Source organism: Vigna umbellata, chromosome 1 (genome assembly GCF_029865625.1).
Source record: "Vigna umbellata cultivar VRB3 chromosome 1, Vumbellata_1.0, whole genome shotgun sequence".
NCBI classification, from domain to species: domain Eukaryota; kingdom Viridiplantae; phylum Streptophyta; class Magnoliopsida; order Fabales; family Fabaceae; genus Vigna; species Vigna umbellata.
Genome location: NC_142165.1, coordinates 106,038,115 through 106,057,393, shown reverse-complemented (window position 1 = coordinate 106,057,393; position 19,279 = coordinate 106,038,115). Strand labels below are relative to the sequence as shown.

The 19,279-nt window shown below is 31.8% G+C and overlaps 2 protein-coding genes across 3 annotated transcripts; one reads left to right on the top strand and one right to left on the bottom strand.

The window, feature by feature from the left end:
• The first annotated feature begins 85 nt into the window (after positions 1–85).
• LOC124838274 (Pseudouridine synthase family protein) lies at positions 86–2,344 on the top strand. The gene is made up of 6 exons (XM_047313841.2): positions 86–245; positions 343–445; positions 1,094–1,233; positions 1,319–1,681; positions 1,795–1,857; positions 1,964–2,344. The coding sequence occupies exons 1-6, from the start codon at positions 186–188 to the stop codon at positions 2,201–2,203; spliced, it is 969 nt and encodes a 322-aa protein (XP_047169797.2). The 5' UTR covers positions 86–185; the 3' UTR covers positions 2,204–2,344.
• Positions 2,345–3,885: 1,541 nt separating this feature from the next.
• On the bottom strand, positions 3,886–11,188 carry LOC124838252 (uncharacterized). 2 transcript variants are annotated; one of them, XM_047313809.2, is made up of 17 exons: positions 10,801–11,182; positions 10,342–10,439; positions 9,540–9,659; positions 9,000–9,089; positions 8,788–8,903; positions 8,399–8,498; positions 7,909–7,980; positions 7,773–7,820; positions 7,609–7,686; positions 7,412–7,531; positions 7,134–7,239; positions 5,965–6,128; positions 5,596–5,730; positions 5,004–5,134; positions 4,632–4,694; positions 4,472–4,550; positions 3,886–4,365 (listed from the first exon to the last, which is right to left on the bottom strand). In XM_047313809.2, the coding sequence occupies exons 1-17, from the start codon at positions 11,171–11,173 to the stop codon at positions 4,303–4,305; spliced, it is 1,956 nt and encodes a 651-aa protein (XP_047169765.1). In that variant the 5' UTR covers positions 11,174–11,182; the 3' UTR covers positions 3,886–4,302. The 2 variants fall into 2 exon arrangements, with proteins under 2 accessions (XP_047169765.1, XP_087961514.1); XM_088105388.1 differs by lacking the exons at positions 3,886–4,365; positions 4,472–4,550; positions 4,632–4,694 and having other exon boundaries at positions 5,071–5,210; positions 10,801–11,188.
• Between the last annotated feature and the right edge of the window lie 8,091 nt (positions 11,189–19,279).

The window sequence follows — 19,279 nt, the reverse complement described above, 5'->3', positions numbered from 1 at the left end:
CCTTTTTATTTTTATACCAGTTGAGTTAAACCCTGGCGAAAATGGTTCAACTTGTTTATTTGCGAACTAAAAGTTAAATAGATTGGGTCTATGTTAGTCTAAAATTCAAAGACATTGATTGTTTAAAAATTTGGTATTCAGAAAAGTAAAATGGACAAAGAAGAAAAGGGTGTTGATTTCGTGAGATGAGTTATGCAGTGGGAGCACTGGTTGCTCCATCTCCATCTCCAACTTCCCTCCCTTTGGTAACACTATTTTTTCTTATCCTCTTTCCCTTTCCACATCTTCTTCCCCATTGTGTCATCACAACGTCATGTTTTTTTTTTTTCTTGTGGATTTTAGATAAGTTCCACTGCTTCTGTGGAAGTGGAACATGGGGTGAAGCCCATTCAAGATGGGTATAAGTGGCGTCTGGTTCTGGCTTACGAAGGAACCCGATACGCAGGTTTCCTTCTATTTTCATTTTCTCACTCTGCCCATTCCATTTCATATGTAAAGCCTTTAACTTTCTCAAACATTTTCACTTGGGTCGTTATCTTTATCTGGGTCTTGTTGCTTCACTTGGCACTTGTATTTGTTTCTGAATTCCATGCTTTGAGTGATTTGTTTAATTTGTCTTCTCATTCTATTGTTTTGTACAAACCATTGTCAATGAAACTGCTTTGTTAACTAAGATGTTTGCATTGTTGCATATATTCAATTTTCAGCTGCTTTGAAGAATTTTAAGCATTGCATTTGTCGTTTTAGGGTAATCTCATTATACCTGGCACTGTGATTATAAACAATTACGAGGTCAGAAATTTATGAATTCCATATATACAATGTTCTTTAAGGAGTAAGCATCTTAATTTTTCATTGTCATTTTGCACCCAAAAGAAAATAGTATAGTTAATGATGCTTGGCTGAGAAAATGATGAAAGTGACAGATATTTACCATTTTAAGGACTAAAATGGGGGGTTTTCTTGAACTTCCAGAGGATAACAATTCCTTAAGGCCATGTAAAAAGGTGCACTTTTCCAGTGTTAATAAGTAAAAATATAGTTTAGTAATTGAGCTCTTTCCTTTAACCCTTGAATGATGATCATATTTCAGGTTGGCAATATCAACAGTCTCCCCCTACTGTACAATGCACTCTCGAGAAAGCTTTAACTCAAGCTACAAAGCTTCAGAGGAAGGATCTCAGTTTGGTTGGTGCTAGCAGGACTGATGCAGGAGTCCATGCCTGGGGTCAGGTCTGGTTTTGTTTCTTTTATGTGGCTTCAACTTTCCAGTAAGAAACATTGTAAATTTATGACTTGGAAGAACTTTCTACTGCAGGTTGTTCATTTCTTTACACCTTTTAACTATGACAATTTGGAAGAAATTCATGCAGCTTTGAATGGCCTCCTTCCTTCTGATATCCGAGTTAGAGAGATCAGCCCTGCATCAGCTGAATTCCATGCTCGATTTTCTGCCAAAAGTAAGATTTACCATTACAAGATATACAATGATAGCGTCATGGATCCATTCCAGCGGCATTTGGCTTACCATAGTGTGTATAAACTCAATAGCGCTGTAATGAAAGAAGCTGCAAAATATTTTGTCGGGAAGCATGATTTCTCGGCCTTTGCCAATTCATCCCACAAAGATGGGGTGCCGGATCCAGTGAAGCAAATATTCAGATTTGATTTGAAAGAAATGGTACCATTTAAGAATTTTACAGTCTATTACCCTCTTTGTGCCTTTTTCTTTCTTTATTTTCTGTAAAGACTTCAATGCTTGAAAAGACTGATTACTTCAATATCCTTAATTAGGGAGCTCTTTTGCAACTTGAAGTTGAAGGCACAGGTTTCTTGTATAGACAAGTCCGAAACATGGTAAATAGCTTTGTTCCTGATTAATCTATAAGAGTAGTCACCAATTTCAAAATTACATAGTAGTTGTTCCACTTTTGCAATGAATATTTCTGTTTGCTCTTTCCAGGTGGCTTTGTTGCTTCAAATTGGTAGGGAAGCTATCCCTCCTGATATTGTTGCTTATATTCTGGCAAGTCGAGATCGCAAAGAGCTTGCAAAATACTCATTGTCTGTCCCTCCTCATGGCCTTTGTCTTGTTTCTATCAAATATAAGGAAAGTCATCTGTTGCTTCCACCAGGGTGTCCTGCAAACAGTTTTGGCAGGCATCATACCATAAGGAAATGCAAAGTTCCATTCTTTCTGTAATAGGCATCAAAACAAACAGTCTAAGGTTTTTTGGGGCTATAGTGACCTTAGGAGTTTTTACATGCAGATTTTAAGAATTTTTAAAAGATGTAATTTCATTGAAGTATGTATTTGCTTAATTCAAATATGTAGTTCAGTGCAGCCACTGGTATTAACTGCATATATTTTAGAGTTAACGATTAGTCCATTACTACATAACTTCCGGAAATCATAAATCAATTTGATCTCTAGGCATTGCTACCACGGCTCATTTTGATTTATGTTGTTATTAAATCCTTTAACTTTGTAATTTGCTGTTGTAAGTTTTTTTTTATTAAATTGCAATAAGCTTTTAGAATTATTTCTAATTTAGTTTAAAAAAATCATCTTATTAAAATTAATTTAATGGTGTTGACAATCTAATGATGTTAATATCGCCTTCGAGACCATCACCATCATTTTAAGCTCATCCGCAGATAATAAGTGTGCATTATCACCATTGGCATCAAGAATTATATTATCAAAGATCAAATGCATCAAAAACTAGATCACTTGGGAGAACAACTTTTCTAATTTGTTTTTTTTTTCAGTTTCAAGTTATACATGACATAAATCAAGTCATTCATATTTTTGTAATGCAAATGATCTTTATTTGTATGAACCTATAAATATATATGAATTTTTAAAAACTACATAAATACAATAAAAAAATTATAAATCACAAATAACTTGGCAAACTTGAGAGCTTGAAGAACTAAAAGTTAAACTCAAAACTCAAATAATAAATCTATTCAACTCTGAAGTTTCATTCCCAAACATCTTCCATCATTTCAATCTTTTGCATTTTATATATAAAAAAGCCATCTAGTATAATGAAGTTTATTATCCCACCTCTCATCAATCATTTTCCAAGTAGGTTCAAAACTATGAAAATACCAATGATGTTATGTTAGAAATAATTATACAAATAAATAATTAAATTTTAAAAGGGAGAAGGTTTAGAGATCTTACCTTTTATTAATATTATCAAAGTGAAAAGTGAAATGTGATCTTCTGCTTTGCACAACTCATTGCATGCTTTATATCTAAACTAGTAGTCAAAAGACCTCCATGAGAAGGGCAACAACTTTGAGATAAGTAATTACATTCTTCCAAACTCTACTAATATCACATTCTTAGCTTTTCTCCTTTCTATTGAAGTTTCAAAGTTGCTTATTTTCTACTCTTTAGTACAAAACAAATTCATCAATGATGTTTTCAATTATGAAGACGTGTTAGAGTCAAATAACATCAATTAACATTGCTCTACCATAAGTGTAAGTGGTGATCCTTCTTTCTTTCATTCTTGATATTAAGTTGATGACCTTCAAACACTTCTCAAAACCTTCCAAGATCAAATCAATGGGCAACACCAAGTCCAATACAAATGCTTCCAATTTTTGTATTAACAATTTTTCAGTTGACTAGAAATTTGCAACATTATCAGTAACCACTTATATCACGTTCTCCTCTTTAAAAACATTTTACCTCTGATTTTTGGTCTATCATAAAAAGTTTATAAACAAGTCAACTTGTGAACGGTGACCAAACTTGCAGTTCACCAACGAGTTTGATAACCGTGACTATACCCTCATGCATTCGAATAACTCAGAGGCTATGTTCATAACTGAATATAGTTAAAAATATACCTACCTATATCTGAATAACTCGAACAAGTAACTACTTATACTTATTCATAACTAAGTAAAAGATTGTACAAGACCAATGGATTGTACTACATGGGTTGTACAAGTAACGTCCATTCACATTAATGATACAAGACCAATGGATTGTACAACGTGTCAGAATTTGTGTAACAGCAAAACAAGCCAGCCGGAAACAGAATCCTAGAATTTTTCGGTTGGGACACTGTTGTCCTATAAACCAGTGACCAACTAACACTACTTGGCTGAGGCAAACATGCTACCAGTGTCCTTCATGAACTTGATACCAGCTTAAATAATACATGGTATCGTCATCATCGCAGCATCAAATACTATCACAATGAACATCTGCTTATGGTGTCAGCAACAGACTCTTATTCCTCCTAATTATTCTTCGCTTTCCTCCAATATTATACCCTAGGAAGAATGCTCATTATTAATTTGTGAACAATAGTACGTGTACGAGTCATGCGCAAGGTTCTGTGGAACACAAAGAAACATTCCTAGGTCAGTTTAATGTCCAAAGAATTCAATAACGTTATGCTTTGTATGGCAATAAATGATGAAGAAACAGTTATCAGAATACCTGTTCCTGAGAGCGGAAATACATGAAGGGCGTATAATCCAAAAAGTTTGACACCCTAGATGTATAAATGTCGGCATATCTGTGATAAATTTAAAAAGTTCAACATCAAAAGAGAAATAAGATGAATAGAGATCCGGAGCATAATAAAGCAAGCACATACTTCTCAATTTGTCTCATCAAGTGGCTTTTATCCCACAGTCCAGCACGAGATAGAAAACCCCACCTAATGCAATATATACACCAAGTTAATAGCAAATGCACATGGTAAAAAAGCCAAAAAGCAAGACAAGCAGCATCCAAATTGTTATGTAAAGATACTCTCGCCTAACCCACATAGCAAAGGAGAAAAACAAGATATCCCAACTTCCTTGCAACTTTTAAAAAGGTCAAAAACCAGGATACTGATATGGCCTGCAGTTTGTTTGGTATTTAGTTTCATATGGTGATTAGTTTGCCTTGTTATGTTCATGTTCACTGTAACCAGGATACTGATATGACCTTCTGAATAGAAAGTTCTATCATCTACGCTTACCTTGAATTGAAGAGCTCCCCGTCAGCCTCCAGCATTGGAGCAATTTTCTTATCCAGTCTTTGCATAACAATAAGTAGCTTTTGCATGCTATCAGTGAGGTCTTCATCATTCATGTTAGTTGCTGCTAGGGTCTTTTAAGAACATGGAGAATATTGCAATCAGTACTGAAGCAATAGGCCAATAGTATATGTAGCCTTATCTGGGTAACTATAAAATTATAATAAAAAGGTATGCTCAGTTTTCTGAGTTTTTTAGGCACAAGAATCATAGTTGAACCATTAAAAGGTTTCAAGATATGAAAGGAAGGCTACTGACTAGGCTAATACTGTCAATGTTATAACAAAACAACTAGCATTAATAACTGAGATGTGTGAGAACAGCTGTGAATGGTTTAGAATAAGTCTATATAGGCAACAAACTAATAGCAGCTAAAGGTTAACCACGGGTGGGTATTGTGTATTCTCACATGAATGCAAAAGAAAATTCCTAAGTGCCTAATGTTATTCAGATCGCCAACAATGGTAACATGTGTTGCCATTACAGAATACAAGCCATAGAAAATACATAATAGTATTATATGATCAAAACTTACCTGAGCAGGACGGTCTTTGCTTCGCCTCTGCAGAGCTAGCCGAAGTTGGTTAAAGAGATCCCCTACTACCTCCTTTTGATTTATAAGCTCCACCAATGATTCTCTATAACTCCGGCTACCAATCAAGGCATTGTACTGCAGTTTCCACATTTAAAAAGCATAATGATATTTCTTAGCCCGATCTAGTCATGGCATCATATTTTCCCTATAAGTGCATACAGTTCAATACAATATATTACTGAAAGCTATTAAATGCATTTTAGCTGAGTTAACAAGAATCATACTATTTGTTTATTTCGAGAAAAGAAAAATGAAATTCTAGAGGTTTTTAGTCAGAAAATTTTCAAACATAATTTGGGTTATACTAACCTCTTCTTCCAGTTCTCGACAAATCAATGCAGTTCGCCATCGCAAATGGACTTTGGATTGACTGACATCAGTGTAAATATGGTCGCCAACATACAATATCTCATCTCCATGAATACCTAGAGAATTTTCAACCATTTGTGCACTTCCCCCTGAATACAAACCACCTGCAGAAGATGGTAGATGGAGTAGCATGGTAGTAAAATAAGCAACTCAATTGTCCTTAGTGAAAAATAACATGATGATTGGATGAATAGTATTAAATTAAATTTTGGAAAAAAATGCCAGCAATTTTGCATTCTAGGTATATAGTAACAGGACAAATAATAAGATGTGATATAATCACTCTTTCCGGATCTCATCAAATCTAAAATATCCAGAGCTAAATGGTCCATAAATATTAATGCATCATAAAAATGTATGTTGTTTTTTTTCTTTGTATTGTCTACTGTCTACGACTTATTCTCCATTCCCATTTATGTAAAGGAGGTAGCAGCAAATCCAAAAGCTAACAATAACAGGTATATTCAAGAAAGGAATGCCTCCAATTATCTATCCTTTTTGGTTTTGTTAAACGAATAAGGAACAGATGCATTCCATTTTTAGAAGTTCAAAATTGTACTTCAAAATAATGTATTTCTCTATTTGAAACCTTATGCACTTTTATGGCAGTAGATCAAAAAACCTATATCAGTAACAGATTTATTCTTAAGGAAAGGAATGCCAAAATAAAAATATATAACCTTTTTAGTTTTGGTAAAGGAATAAAAAAGCCCACTGGTCTCAATCTGTATTACACCTATTCCAATTTTGGAAATCTCAAAATGTACTGTAAAATCATGGATTTCTCATTTTCAAACCTAATCTGCCAACAGTATTGTCTTTTTAGTTCAATAAATTTGTATGACTCGCATGCCATTTTTGGAAGCCTAAAGTGTATTCAAAATAACAAATTTCTAATTTTGAAACCCAATTGTACTTTTACTGTTGTCCTTTTAGTTCAATAAATTTGTTAACAGTATTCCAAACGACATTATTCATTTATATTTTAACCTATAAATAAAATATTTAGGATGATCGCATTCTCTTTATTGGAAAATAAGAATCTCAAACTTCTTACACAGGCAAAGCAAATGAGCCACCGAATAAGGATCAGACAAACGACTAATTACCAGTCTGAGCCTTGAAGCATGGACGCATAAGACCCTCGTCTGTGACCACTTCATACATGGGGTGTGATGTTTGGAAGAACTCTGGTTTTCTTGCTGAGACAATTACCTATCCAGGAACAAAACCATACCCATTTATGCAAATTTATTTCATAACAAGATAAGGCTGTTAGTTTAGGGCAAAATAATGATGGGGGGATAGAGTATTTCATTCCTCCAATGTCAAGAACTTTTGTAAAGTTCTTCAAGAATAAAATAAGAAATAATGTACACGAACTTACAATGTCAAATAGATCTCGCCAACTCATATCATTGGGAAGGAATCTATTAAAAGAGTGCCGCATCATTTTGTCAGTGTAATGATAATCGGAGTTGGTAATTAGCAGAAGTTTTTTACCAGCCTGTTTCAAGTAGACAACTCATAAAGAGTAGAAGGGCAACATATGTCATGCAAAATATAACACATTAGAAGTAATACCTCCTTCTGATCCAGAAGCGCCAAAGGTAATTCTGGATCAGGCTCCACAAAAAGTTCAGGCTTAGACATGATCTCGCTCTGCATAAATTTCATGTTTTTTGTTGTGAATGAAGCACAACACTATAACTTTACAGTGGCCAATGCAACAGCTTTGCTGTGTTTACCTTAAGGCGACCTTCTACATGTGCCCAGAAAAGAGCTTTTCCAACAGCCTGAAAGTTGTGGCAAAGGTAAAGAAAAGAACTCAAATAATTAAATATATCATTTAAGGTTCCAAAACCTTTGCCCCACCCATATTACCTTATATAGTCCTTTATAATCGAGAGGGCCAAGATCTGCTGGTATAGTCCCATCATCCAATCTGTCAACCATCTGAAAGAAATAGTACATCATTAATAAAGCCTCATCATAACAATACTTATTACATTAAATAAAAATGTAACACCGTTGTAAATTAGGTAGGTACTACGATTAGTCATATTATTATAAAAAATTAGAGAAGGTATTACAGCTTACAGGAGCTTCCATACATCTTAATATTTCAGAAATCCCATTTGGACCATGATACCTTCTTGAAGTTTGGAATACCTAGTTGGCCTCTAAAAGAGTTGACAAGGGGAAATAGACAAGGGTTCAAAAGACAGCTAACATTGTTCAACTTTAAGAGAGTAACAAAACTTATGATCCATTGGAGAGAAAAAAAGAAGCCACATAAGCCAATATAACATTATATCAGAATATATCTCCACTACTGAAAGTTTTGAGGTTTACACCAGCAATAGCAACATACCTGCATGTAGGCCACAGCTTCAGACACAGAAAACAGTGTATTGAGAAACTCCCATCGACTCTCCTTTCGCAGGTCCACCAGTTCTCTCCCATACATCTCACTTCCATTGCATATAAAGTTAAGTAGCACTCTCCAGATTTTGATAAATGACATCTACTAAACTATTAATGTGTATGAACATGCATGCATGAGTGTTAATAATTTATACATAACATATATCAATTTGAAGGCTGGCAGCAACACAGCCAACCAATGAATAGTTGATGAAGATTCATGCAACCCAAAATGATCAAATCGGTATTTTTGGAAAAGGGATTTCTGTCATCCTAAATGGTGTATGTTTTGATATTTCCATTATCAGGAATCAAAATACAAGGTCTGACACTTACCTCACAGCTCGAGTAGATAACATTTTGGTGCCATGCATGGCTCTTTTTATGTAACCAAATCGATCAGCTTTAACCAAATTTCCATTCTCTTTGTCTATGACAAGGCCTCTAATTACCTGAACAATTTATAACACAATGCAAAGATCAGTAAAACAAAAAGGAGAGAATATGGATTGCCAAATACCTTTAGCTTGCCAGAGAGAATATATTACCAGATTAGGATCAAAGGCAAGTCCATCAACAGGGAAACCCATGTTCCTAAGGTTTTCCAAACAGTAGTCATAAGCCCTGCCTTCCCAAGCCTGTAAGAGAATACGTCAATATCAGAAAAGTCCATTAAGTGAACAGAAACAAACCTACAGTTCCAGGAAACACCACACAATACATAAACTGATTTGTACTTCTATGATTTGAAACACCATGCCAATGTTTTTAACAAACAAGAATAAAACCATCAAGCAGAGAAGGGGGGAAATACTTTGTATTTTACCAATGTGATAAACATAAGAACAACTAGAATGAATTAATAGTGTAAAATAGTATTGAGTAATATTGACTTATTTGATGATTCAGTTAGAGCCAGTATTATTGCCTTATGCAAATTACGAATTTACTACAGAAATATTGTGTTTGTAAATCTGACATACAATACAACACAGTCAAAAATTGAACGGAAAGTTATATCTGCATATTTAGTTATTAGGATTGTTAAAGTTCATACAGACTACATGGTACATGGAACAGAAGTGTACCATCACGTTATAATGAATCAAGGTATAGTCCATGTCATATCCAATGGCACTGATGGACCGCAGATTCAATGTTCGGCTGCAGAATATTCCACGAGGAGAATTTCTGGATGAAGAAGGGCTCTACAAATGAACACAAACAAATGATATTTTCTTACAGAAGGCAAAAATAGAAAAAAGGCGAAATAAGAGTGCCAGTCAAAAACAATAATTAGATGAAAAAAATATGAAGTGATGGAGGGAGTAATAGGTGGTAGAGTAAAAGGTTGATAATAATGATCTAAAATGTCCACATTCTAGGTTGACACTCCGAAATAAAAAGTAGAAATTTATCTTCTGGGGACATCTATGAAAAAAAAAACTTAAATGATAATATCTAAAAAGTAAATTGTGTTAAGTATCGTGCTTTCAAAACTTTAATGAAACTTAGACAAACACCTCATATACAATGAATATGAGTACAGATATCTAAAATACGAGAGGTCTATGCAATTCGTGAAACTGGTCAGTTCATGATGCTTGAATAGACAATGCAAAAACTAAAAAGGAGGATAAGACGTGCAAATATTAAGCATAAAGCTCACAAAAAACTCAATTTGTAGCAAATGTAATGTTCATCATCCATCCATGCCTGTGTTTAGAAGAGAATTTGATAATGATACAAATATGCACACAGAACAGCACACGGTAGGATACGGATACCAACAGTGATATTCATCAAGAAATTGCATAGGACGCAGGGAAGTAGACTGAATTGAAAAAACAAACACAAGCAAAGCAAGCAAGAGTAGTGGGTCAACTGCACCGGAATGCCCAAATCTTTTAGCAAATCCTCTGCTTGCCTTGCTTCTGATCTGGCCACTTCCTCAATTGGACCTTCTAAAGCAGCATGACCATCAAATCCTACAAGCAAGGGAACCAACATTTGTCTTGTTTAGCACAAGTTTACAAAACCACATTCAGTTAAATAAGAGTAAAGATCTATTTGAAGAAAACTTATTCATAAACACTTCTAGGAGTGAAATAAAATCAGGGAAAACACATTCAGTTTATCTATAAGCTAAAATTAGCGTAGGTATGAGTTAAAGAAATGACTATATAATCCAATGTCCTATTCTTGATATAAAGAAACCTTCACATTCAGAAACAACACTTAATCTTGATATTGTCAATGTGCTACCAAGTAACAAACCACCCCCCAAAACACACGCACGACCCACGTGAAGACCGAAAACGGAAATCTTGGAAAAGTTTCAAGCATTACCGAAAGCCTCGAGATGCTCCGACTTGACATTCAAATCACCTTTGGTGCTCTGTCCAAGGTAGTCCACGTCGGACTTGTTCGACGATGTCACAGAGAAAAAATCAGAGTTTGCGTCAGCTCTGCAGCGATAAGGCTTCAAAGCCTTTTCTGACCTCAAATTCACGCCATTATGGGAAGTGGGTTTGGTGAAGGCTGTAATCTTGAAGTACTTGTTGTTGATGAGGGTGGTGGACGCCACTGCCGGTGAAGCATCGACGCCGTGAACGACGAAGACGCCGAAAAGTTCCGTGGCGTACATTAATTTGCGGTAGTTGAAGTGAGGGAAGAGAGAGGAAAAGAGAATATGATTGGTGGGAAATGTTAAAAATCTCATATTCCTATCTGTAAAATGTGTGTCCTTAACTGAATAACGTTATGAAAATAATGGTACGAAAAAGAATAAAAACAAGAGTATAAAAATTTATCAACTGAAAACACGTTCATGAATTTATTAGTTTAAAAAAAAAATCCCCTGAAATTAATTAAATTAATAAACTAAAAATTACACTTTTAACTTCTTTTTTTTCAAATTTAAATTTATTTAACAGAAAACACTGGAGAGTGGAGAAAGACTTGTGGATAGAGCTTCTTACAACGCGTAAACTGAACATAGATTCTATTTTTTTTTACTTTGAACTGTTAATTTTTTTTGTTTGGATTTTTTACCGGGATGTGTTGTGTTGTTTAAATAAAGAAAAACTTCTTTCTTTTTCACTTAAATCAGGTTAATATTAGTTATTTTTTGTATACATTTCCTTATAACACTTTTGCTAAATTTTATTATCTATTACATTAAAATAATATAGTTTGGTAATAATGATACAACTTAAAAAAAAAATATAATTTTATAGGAATGCTTTTGGGGAAATAATGCGGCGATTGTTTTCAAAATGAGAAGTTATTTAAAATTTATTTAATTATATATTTTATTAAATAATAATTTATATTTTATTTATTAAGAATTAATATTTTTATGTTAAAAGAAAGACAGAAAAATAAGATTTTGTATATACTTTTATATGGTGATATAAATATATAGATATATAAAAAATAAATAAGGGACAGATGCATGTAATAGTGATTAATTAAAATTTTAATTTTATGATGAATAGTTTACATCAGTAATATTTATTATATGTACTAATTAAATATTTTAAAAGTGGGATTCTTTTATGAAATTATTCATGTATATAGATTGGTCTAGCGGTATGAGTAAGTTTGGTTCGGTTTCAAAGTATTCTATATTAAGTATTGTATTTGTTTACTTATAATGTATTTATTAGATGTGATAATTGAAATACATATTTATTAAATGTATAATTTCTAATCATAATATATATAGAGAGAACCAAACAAATTATATTGGTATTGTTCGCATTGTGTACTTAAAATTTCTCAGTTTTGGTAATTATTTCTACTAATAATAATATTTATTAACACAGTGTAACAATTATAAAAAAAAAAAAAATTAGTTGAAGAAATGTGTAATAAAAAGTTGAGAGAAACAACCATGGAGTGGTGAGGAATTAAAGGTTTTATTTTTACTTGTGTGAGACTGATTTTTCTTACATATAAATGTGTAATAAAAAGCTCTTAATTTTAAAAAAGTTTCCACCTAATGAAACACCCTTACAACAAATCAAGACAGAATTTAATTGGTTTAATTTATTCAACACAATTGAGATATTTTACATATATGTGAATCTAATTTTAACAATTAAAAAAACAATAACCCACTTGAGATTCTTAAACAATGACTCAATTTTGGCTTAAACCTTTTTAGTTTTAAAACAATTTGGCTACACACATTTTTATTCTTTCTTCTAATTATTTCACATGTTTTATATCAATAAAATTCGTTCACATTTTTAACACATCTTTAAGATACTTTTTCTGATATCACAACTTTGATTGTACATTGAAATTGTATAATATTGAATCAAATATTTTCTAAGTCTCATATTTGATTATTTTTATTCATTTTCAATGTTTTCATTTTTTATTTATTTTTTTACATGAGAATGTTTAACCCTTAATTTCAAGTATTCATTAACAAGTAATATAAAAAATTATCTTCTTCATTATTTTTTATCCTTAACTTTTCTCTTATTCGAAGAATTTTTTGTTTTCTTAAAATAATTTTCATTATTTTTCTCTCAAAATATATAACACTTAGACAACTTTTGCACTTTAACTCAATTAGACCACAAATATCACAAAAATACAAGAAATTATTTTTATATTTTCATCAAACAGATATGTAAGAAAATATAATAAATTATTTACAATGTTGAGGCAAGAGTTCGACCTGTTTATTTTCATGCATTAATAATTATCTTAATTCTTTATTCATATCAAAATCAAATGAGTAACGTACTCATAAATTTAAAAACATGTATTTTCATAAAGTTTAAAACATGAAACAAAAACAGTCTCACTAACCAAAAACTTGACGGTTCAGCCAAAAATATTGTTTTCTTAACCTAAAGCATGCTCTCAACCAAAAATCTTTGGGAGTTTTAACAAAAATAATTCACACAACAAGGAAATGGATTTTTGACGACTAAAATTCTCATGTTTTCAGTTATACTGTTTCGTGAAAGTTGACTTACCTAAAGAAAACCTCTCGTGTTTTCAATTAATTGAACTTCTTTCTAATAAAAGTTTTGCTTACTCGATAACTTTACATAATTCATAATTCTACAAAACATGTTTTCAATTAATTGAATTTTTTTCTAATAAAAAACTTTACATAAATCATAATTCTACGAACAGTGATTCAAATTGAAATTATTCTTTATTTCTTATGTCTAACATAAAATATTTTATTTTAAAATAATAATAATTTGAACCAATAAAATACTATAATTTTTTATTACTCAATGTATAATAAATCATCAAACATTTAAAATTCAAACTAACACATAAAACCTACATGGAATAAAATATTATGACTACATCATTCTCACATTCAAGAATATAAAATACTATACGAGACTTATTTGTTGAAGCTGAAAAAAGATATATATATATATATATATATATATATATATATATATATATATATATATATATATATATATATATATAATTTGAAAGATAAGACTTATTTTTTATAAAATATAAAAAACTAAAAAGATATTGAAAAGGAAAAATTATATAAAATTAGTAGAGAAAGAAAATAAAAGGACAGAAAATTGAACTTGAGACCGTGGCGTTAATATTACCTATTAAAAGTTTAAAAAATACAAACAAAGAGATAAGTAATCAAAGTTAATTATTAAGATATTTAATTTTAACGCTGAATTATTAATTAAGATGTTTTTAAAAACCACTGGAGCAGCCTCTTAACATAATTTCTTCCCAAGTTGTTTCTCCATTCTCATGAATGACATCACATTTAAAATTATACAACTTGAATTAAATAAAAAAAATCTAAACTAATATAGAATTTCTCCTACACGTGTGTTGAGGCAACCTAAACTTATGTCCACCATGTCCAACTCTATGCATCCTCCCATCAAACAAATACGGTTTCAAATCAAATGTTACTTTATATAACCTCGTTACAATCTCATGTCAAACAGTTTTATACTATTCGAAAAAGGCTTAATACCTGTTTTTGTCCCTCTTTATAAGGGAAATGTTCAATTTCGTCCTACCTTTTTCAAAATGTTCAATGTGGTCCCACTTTGTGAAAAAAGTGTCCAAGTTAATCCTTTTTGGTCACGGCGTTAAATATTTAACGATCCTGTGCAACGTGGCTGTTTACCTTCATGACGTGGCAGTGAAAGTGTTTTTCATTAAAGTTGACGTGGCAGGAAGTGATTAAAAAATTGTGCTCCGGCCCCAATCTCATCTTCTTCCTTCCCCTCCTTTCATCTTCTCGTTTTCACCATTGACGCCGAATCTGTGAGTCCTAAATTCCCATTCCTCTCCCTTTCGATTAATGACACAATCACGTTGGACCAAGCTTTGAAATTTTCCTCTTTCATTTTTCTGTCGCTTTTATTTTTTGAACTGTATTGCGACCTTTGTTGCTACAATAGGGTAATTTTGAATTCCAATCTCAATTTCTAAATATTCTGAATTTTTTCTGTTTTCTTTTTAGGTTTGGGATTTTGGGGTTCTGAAGTTTCTGCGTCTAATAGGTATTCAAAATCGTGAGAGTGAAAGTGGGGGTCTGTGGTTCCGTAGGTACTGCCCAAACGTGTTCCAGTCGCGTCGCTTTTGGTTCTCGTAACGGCTCAGAGTAGTGGGGGAGGAGGAAGGTGGTGATGACGAAGATGAAGGTGGTGGTGGTGATGTGAAATTGGAGGTGTTACCTGCTGAGAGGAAAATTTAACGATCCTGTGCAACGGCGTTAAATATATTTTTATAGATTCTATGAATCATGAATATACTTTCATAGTGATGTATGAACTTCCCTGTATGGATTTATACCAAAGAGGGTTTGATTTCTAACAAGTATGTCCACTTACATCTATATCTCTGCCTTTGAATGTGGAAGAAAGTGACGATGAGTTTGATATTGAGGAAATCAAACTTTTTGCAGCACATAGATGTGTTGTTGAGAAACCAATTACCAAACATAATTGGTTGAACAGAGAATGAATGACACGAGTTAGCAAGACTCAATCAAATCACTATATTCACAATTTCACACCAACCACTGAGAAACTTTCCAAAAGCCATTTCATACTATTTGAATTTCAAATGTGGTTGGCAGCGTACCAACTTACCCTCCCAGACTCATAAATATAAAACCCTGGAACCTGGACTCCTTTTCTTGTCTCACTGCCCTTCTCTTCTTGTCACACTTCAAAATATGCCTTTCTTTTCCATTTGTTTCCATTCTCACAATTTAATGTGCCCCCTCCTATTTTTTCCTGAGTCGTTGGCAAAGTAAATGCCACCATATTTAAGGCTCTGCATCTCTCTGTTTCTCTCTCTCTCTCTCTTCCATTATATTTTAAGAATCTCACAGGACACTCTTTACTTACTTCAAAGGAACATGCTTTCTTCATCAAACTTTCCAAGTATTATGCTTTCTGGTTATGATATACTGCAGTCACCATAAGGGGTTAATAAAATAACTAAAGCCATAAAATAATGTATTTAACAAAGGTCGCAATACAGTTCAAAAAATAAAAGCGACAGAAAAATGAAAGAGGAAAATTTCAAAGCTTGGTCCAACATGATTGTGTCATTAATCGAAAGGGAGAGGAATGGGAATTTAGGACTCACAGATTCGGCGTCAATGGTGAAAACGAGAAGATGAAAGGAGGGGAAGGAAGAAGATGAGATTGGGGCCGGAGCACAATTTTTTAATCACTTCCTGCCACGTCAACTTTAATGAAAAACACTTTCACTGCCACGTCATGAAGGTAAACAGCCACGTTGCACAGGATCGTTAAATATTTAACGCCGTGACCAAAAAGGATTAACTTGGACACTTTTTTCACAAAGTGGGACCACATTGAACATTTTGAAAAAGGTAGGACGAAATTGAACATTTCCCTTATAAAGAGGGACAAAAACAGGTATTAAGCCTTCGAAAAAATAATGATAATTTGACAATATTTTAATATTATCTACATGTCATTGTGATTAATCTAAAATCATTCCAGAATCAATAATAATAATTATGAATATCAACATGGACCAATCCTAAATGACACGTAAACAGTGTTAAAATATTGTCAAAAAAATATTGTCAAAAAAATATTGTCAAAATATCATTATTCTATTTTAAAATCACAACACAAAATTAAAACCAAAGTCAAAGTTGCTTTTACGGATGTTTAAATCTTTAAAAAAAATAAAAAATAATATATATATATATATATATATATATATATATATATATATATATATATATATATATATATATTAAATGAATTAGGTTTAAAAATCTCAAGATGATATGTCCATTTTTATTCAATTAATCTTATAATATTTTCTTGAATTTATATTTCTGACACACTAAAAACACACACATGTAAGTATATACAAAAAGTGATGAAGGAAGATATACAAGAGAAGGTAATTAGGAGTGTTTGACTCTTCAGGTCATGAAGAAAAGAATTCAAAACGGTGCGGATAACAGAGTAATACAAGAAAACAAGAAACAAATACCCGGCAAAAAGTAGGTGAAACAGAACGCTATTTGGTTGAAAATATGACTTTTTATAATTTAAATTTATTTATTTGTATTATTATAATAAACGACAAAAAGAATAATTTGCAAAAACAGGTGTAGTCGATTCTTACATGCAAAAATAAGCACCATTACTTCGTTTATGAAAAACAATATATTTGATTATGTTAATGAATGTTGGTATAAGTTTTTTTTTAAATGTGTTTTTATTTTTGTTAATACATTAGTTCTATACCAATGTTGATTTTAATGATGTAATAAGTTAAATATATTTAACATCGATTATCTTCAAAATCACAAAAAATATATTATTTAAATCAATCCAAAGGTTGAATGAGAAACAGTGAAACAAAGGCAAGCAAAAAGCAACGGTACTGATCGACGACTGGAGATGCTTCGAACAAAGTTACGAGCAGAGATGATGATTGGATGTGTAGAGATAGTGATGATCCGAAACTAAACATCATCGAGTTGGAGCGAGAATGATTGAAAACAACGAGCAACCAAATCTGAAAACAAAATATCTTGAATAATTTTATTATTTATTATATTTAATTTTATATTTTATTATTTATTAACATTTCATAACATGTTTTATAAAAGAAAAAAAAAATTCACTTGATTTAATTCTCATAAGTAATACATAAAATTGAAAAGATTTGGAGTTAGGACAACCCCTGACCCATGATGCTCCGTGCTGAATACATGCCCTTACTGAATGTCACATGTAACTTTGAGATAAGAAAAAAAAAAGTATATGGTTGAAGTTTCACTAATATTAATACTCTTATAATGTGTATTAACATTTCTACCGGAAAGATTATATAATCTCACATAATTAATTAATGAAGTCTTTCTCATAATTAATTGTGTCAGTAATTTTACCCATAATTTACGTTTATTAAGTGGCACATAATGAATTACGTATAAGATATAATCTTTTATGCACATATATTTATATTGACAAAAATGTATGCTTATGTTTCAATTTAGGAAGTAGGCAATTATTATTCTATTAATACAAATTAAAGTGGTGGAACTCTTTTTGCAATTGTTAAAATAATTTAATTAATTTACTTTTTAAAATTAGTCAAATTCAATATAAACTTTTCATTCATTTATTTTTCTCTTTTTTACTAAATTTAAACTGTGACATCCGGACACTGACGAGGGCAGGGAGTGATCGCCGGTGCAAGAGGCATGTGCAAGGGAGCGACTTCAAGGATAGTTTAAAGGGATTGATTTGGCTACTCATATCATCAAAATGCATTTACTTTTTGGTAGCCTGACTCATAAAAACTCCAAAGTTAAGCGTGTTTGGCCTGAAGCAATTTAGGGATGAGTGACCTTCATAGCCTCTCCCAAACAATCTCATTTCATTCCTTTTTTTAAATTAATTAAGGTAATATAATTTTTTAAATTCTTTTTCTAATATTAGAGATCCTGTATTGATTAACCTCACTTCACTTTTCTAATGTGTTGTATTCAATTAATCTTATTTTATTTTGTTTATTTATAGGTTATATATTTCTGACACACTAAAAACACAGATATAAATACATATAAAAATAAACGAAAAAGATAAGTACATCAAGAAACGAGGTGTAACTATATTACCAACTTTTTGAACTCCAGTTAGTGCATGAGTATAAAAAATAATGCAATACTATCACTGAAAGGTAAGTGGTTGGCGCTATTACGAAGATATTGTTTTATTATTTATTTTAAGGGCAGATTATTCTCTAACTAATCATTAGTTATTAAATTTGTAGACTGCTCGTACTTTAATGTAATTATATATTTCCCGTGTGTCTTAGAAAATTTGTATTTATTATAAATATCAAAATTTAATGATTTAATATATGATATTTATAACGGTTTCGTTTTGGAGAATTATCTCTACAGTAGGTAATTTTCCATTCAATTATGGGTAAATATGTAATTGGCATCTAGGTTGGATCGGGTCGATTATAATTATTCACGGAAGAAGAATAAAAAAATGAAAAATAATATTAATCGATGACAGAAAAGGATGAACATTATCCGAAGAATAGGTTACTAGAAGTGTTTGACTTTTCAGGTGAAATATTATTGACCATGAAGAAAATAGACATATGGTTAGTAGATACATGCACTTACTTATATATAAGGAAGAAAAGGTTAAATATTATGCTAAATGTCATATGTAATTTTTACATAAGAAAAAATGTATATAATATGTTTCAAGTTTCACTAATATTAATAATCTTATATTGTGTATTAGCATTTCTATAGGAAAAT